Source organism: Benincasa hispida, chromosome 2, assembly GCF_027475165.1.
Source record: "Benincasa hispida cultivar pf3 chromosome 2, pf3_genome.v1.1, whole genome shotgun sequence".
Taxonomy (NCBI): domain Eukaryota; kingdom Viridiplantae; phylum Streptophyta; class Magnoliopsida; order Cucurbitales; family Cucurbitaceae; genus Benincasa; species Benincasa hispida.
The window spans coordinates 46,700,202-46,702,826 of NC_143479.1; the positions used below are offsets into that span (position 1 = coordinate 46,700,202).

At 42.1% G+C, this 2,625-nt stretch overlaps 1 protein-coding gene across 1 annotated transcript; it reads right to left on the minus strand.

Moving 5' to 3' along the window:
* Positions 1-861: 861 nt before the first annotated feature.
* LOC150037941 (uncharacterized) lies at positions 862-1,848 on the minus strand. The gene has a single exon (XM_090311086.1). The coding sequence runs from the start codon at positions 1,846-1,848 to the stop codon at positions 862-864; it is 987 nt and encodes a 328-aa protein (XP_090167212.1).
* Positions 1,849-2,625: the final 777 nt, after the last annotated feature.

A 2,625-nucleotide genomic window follows, 5' to 3' on the forward strand; every position in this document is an offset into this window, starting at 1 on the left:
AGTCCGGTGCTATCAACACTAGGGTTGTTGTCAACGCATACTTCAAGGTTTCGAACCCGTTAGCACAGTCTTCGTTAAAAACATAGGGCCAGTTTACCTCCAATAATGCGCTCAGAGGTCGCGCAATCTGAAAAAAGCTTCTGAAGAACCGTCTATAGAAGTCGACATGTCCTAGAAAACTTCTTAATGTTTTGACATTCGCTGGTGGTGGAAGTTTTGCTATTACATCAATCTTGACTTCATCCACTTCAAAGCCAGCATTGGATACTTTATGCCCCAAAACAATTCCTTCTGTCACCATGAAGTGACATTTTTCCCAATTCAGTACTAAGTTTGTTTCCTCGCACCGAGTGAGGACGGCTTCTAAGTTATCCATGCATGACTAGAATGAGTCTCTAAAGACTGAAAAGTCGTCCATGAAGACTTCCATAGACTTCTCCAGGAAATCAGAGAAAATGGCCATCATACACATTGAAATGTCCCTGGTGCATTGCATAGCCCAAAGGGCATGTGTCTGAATGCGAAAGTGCTAAAGGGACATGTGAACATGGTTTTCTCTTGATCTTCCGGATCTATTAAAATCTAGTTGTAACTAGAATAACAATCGAGAAAACAATAAAACTATTTACCTGCAAGTCTATTGAGCATCTGATCGATGAAAGGGAGAGGAAAATGGTCTTTTTTAGTTGCTGCGTTGAGTTTTCGATAATCCATACAAATTCGCCAGCCTGTGATAGTACTTGAAGGAATGAGTTCATTGTTGCTGTTTACTATCACGATCGTTCCCCCTTTCTTGGGAACGCATTGAACTGGACTAACCCAACTGTTGTCGAATATCGAATAAATAACTCCCACGTCCAGTCATTTCAGAATCTCCTTTTTTACCACTTCTTTCATAATAAGGTTAAGCCTTCTTTGAGGTTTGATTGACCCCGTCTTCCCTTCTTCTAGCCTAATTTTGTGTATACAATAGGATGGACTTATTCCACGAATATCTGCAAGTGTCCACCCTATTGCGTGTGTATGTTTCTTCAACATCTGCAAGAGTGAATCTTCTTTAGGCTTTGTGAGATTAGTGGAAATAAAAACAGGCAATGTATTATTAGTTCCAAGAAAAGCGTATTTCAAATGTCCGGGTAACTGTTTTAATTCGAGTTCAGGTGGTTGTTCGAGTGAAGGATGCGTTGGCTTTATCTGCCGCTCATTCAGACTTGGCGGCTCGGATTCCTTCAGGGTTCCCTCCAGCACGAGAACTTCACATACTCGAGTCTCTTCTTCAGTCAATTCAATATTGTTTAGCTGGCAATCATCACTGTTTGGGACTTTTAATGCGTCGAGCACATTAAATTTCACCTCTTCATTATCCACAAGCATGGTTAGCTCACCTTTATGCATGTCAATCAGAACTTTCCCAGTAGCCAAGAAAAGGCATCCAAGGATGATTAGAACCTCCCTATCTGCTTCATAATCCAGAATAATGAAGTCTGCTAGGAATATGAGATTGTCAACCTTTACCAGAACATCTTCAATCTTCCCTTCCGGGTACTTAATTGTCTTATCAACGAGTTGAAGGGTGACAGAAGTAGGTTGTGCCACGCCAATTTTCAATTTCTTAAAAACTGAAAGGGGCATGAGATTGATGCTTGCTCCTAGGTCGCACAACGCATGACCCACATCTAATCCTCCAATTGAACAAGGAACTGTGAAGCTCCTTGGGTTCTTCTGCTTCTGTGGTAGCTTGTTGCTTACTAATGCATTGCATTCCAGCGTTAGTGCTATTACTTCTTTCTCACTGACTTTTCTCTTTTTCGTCAAAATGTCCTTCAAAAATTTCACGTATGTTGGCATCTGTTCCAAAGCTTCTATGAGTGGAATGTTGATGTGTAGGCTTTAGGAGCTCGAGAAAGCACTTGAACTGATGTTCATCATTCTTCTTCATAAGACGCCTGGGGAATGGTGCGTTCAGAAGCACCTCCTACTTCCCCATGTTAGATGTGTCGGTTTCCAAATGGCTTGTATTTTCTAGCGTTCTCTCTTCCTGATCCATTGTACATGTAATGCGTTCTTTCGAAGGACTATTGTTTCTTGGATTCATCTTTCTTTCTGCAAGGGCTCTTCCACTCCGCAACGTTACTGCGTGACATTGCTTTTTCCCGTTATTATTCCCAGGTGTCTCTATATTGCTGGTTAGAACGCCTGGCTGCCATCTTTTCAACTCGTTTGCAATCTGCCCCTCCTGGAGTTCAAGGTTTCTAATTGATGACACCTGGCTCTTTAGCATTGCGTTGTTCTGGGCTATATACTCCTTCAATAAGTTTTCCAGCGGAGTTCCAGAACTTGATGCGTGGTCGCCTCTATTGAAGGGTTGTTGATGCTATTGATGCGTTTGTTGAAAGACAAGTGGAAGTCCATTCCTTTGTTGATGGCTCACGCCTGGGTGGTACTCTTACTGATTTCCTCCTGTCCAAGAAAAATTCGGATGGTTTCTCCATCTAGGGTTATAAGTATTAGAAAATGGGTTATTCTTGATGAAACATACTGACTGAAGGTTCTGAGGACACTCGGCATATGAGTGAAAATCTCCGCATCCCACACAGGTTACCCCGGCATACCCTAACGCCTTCA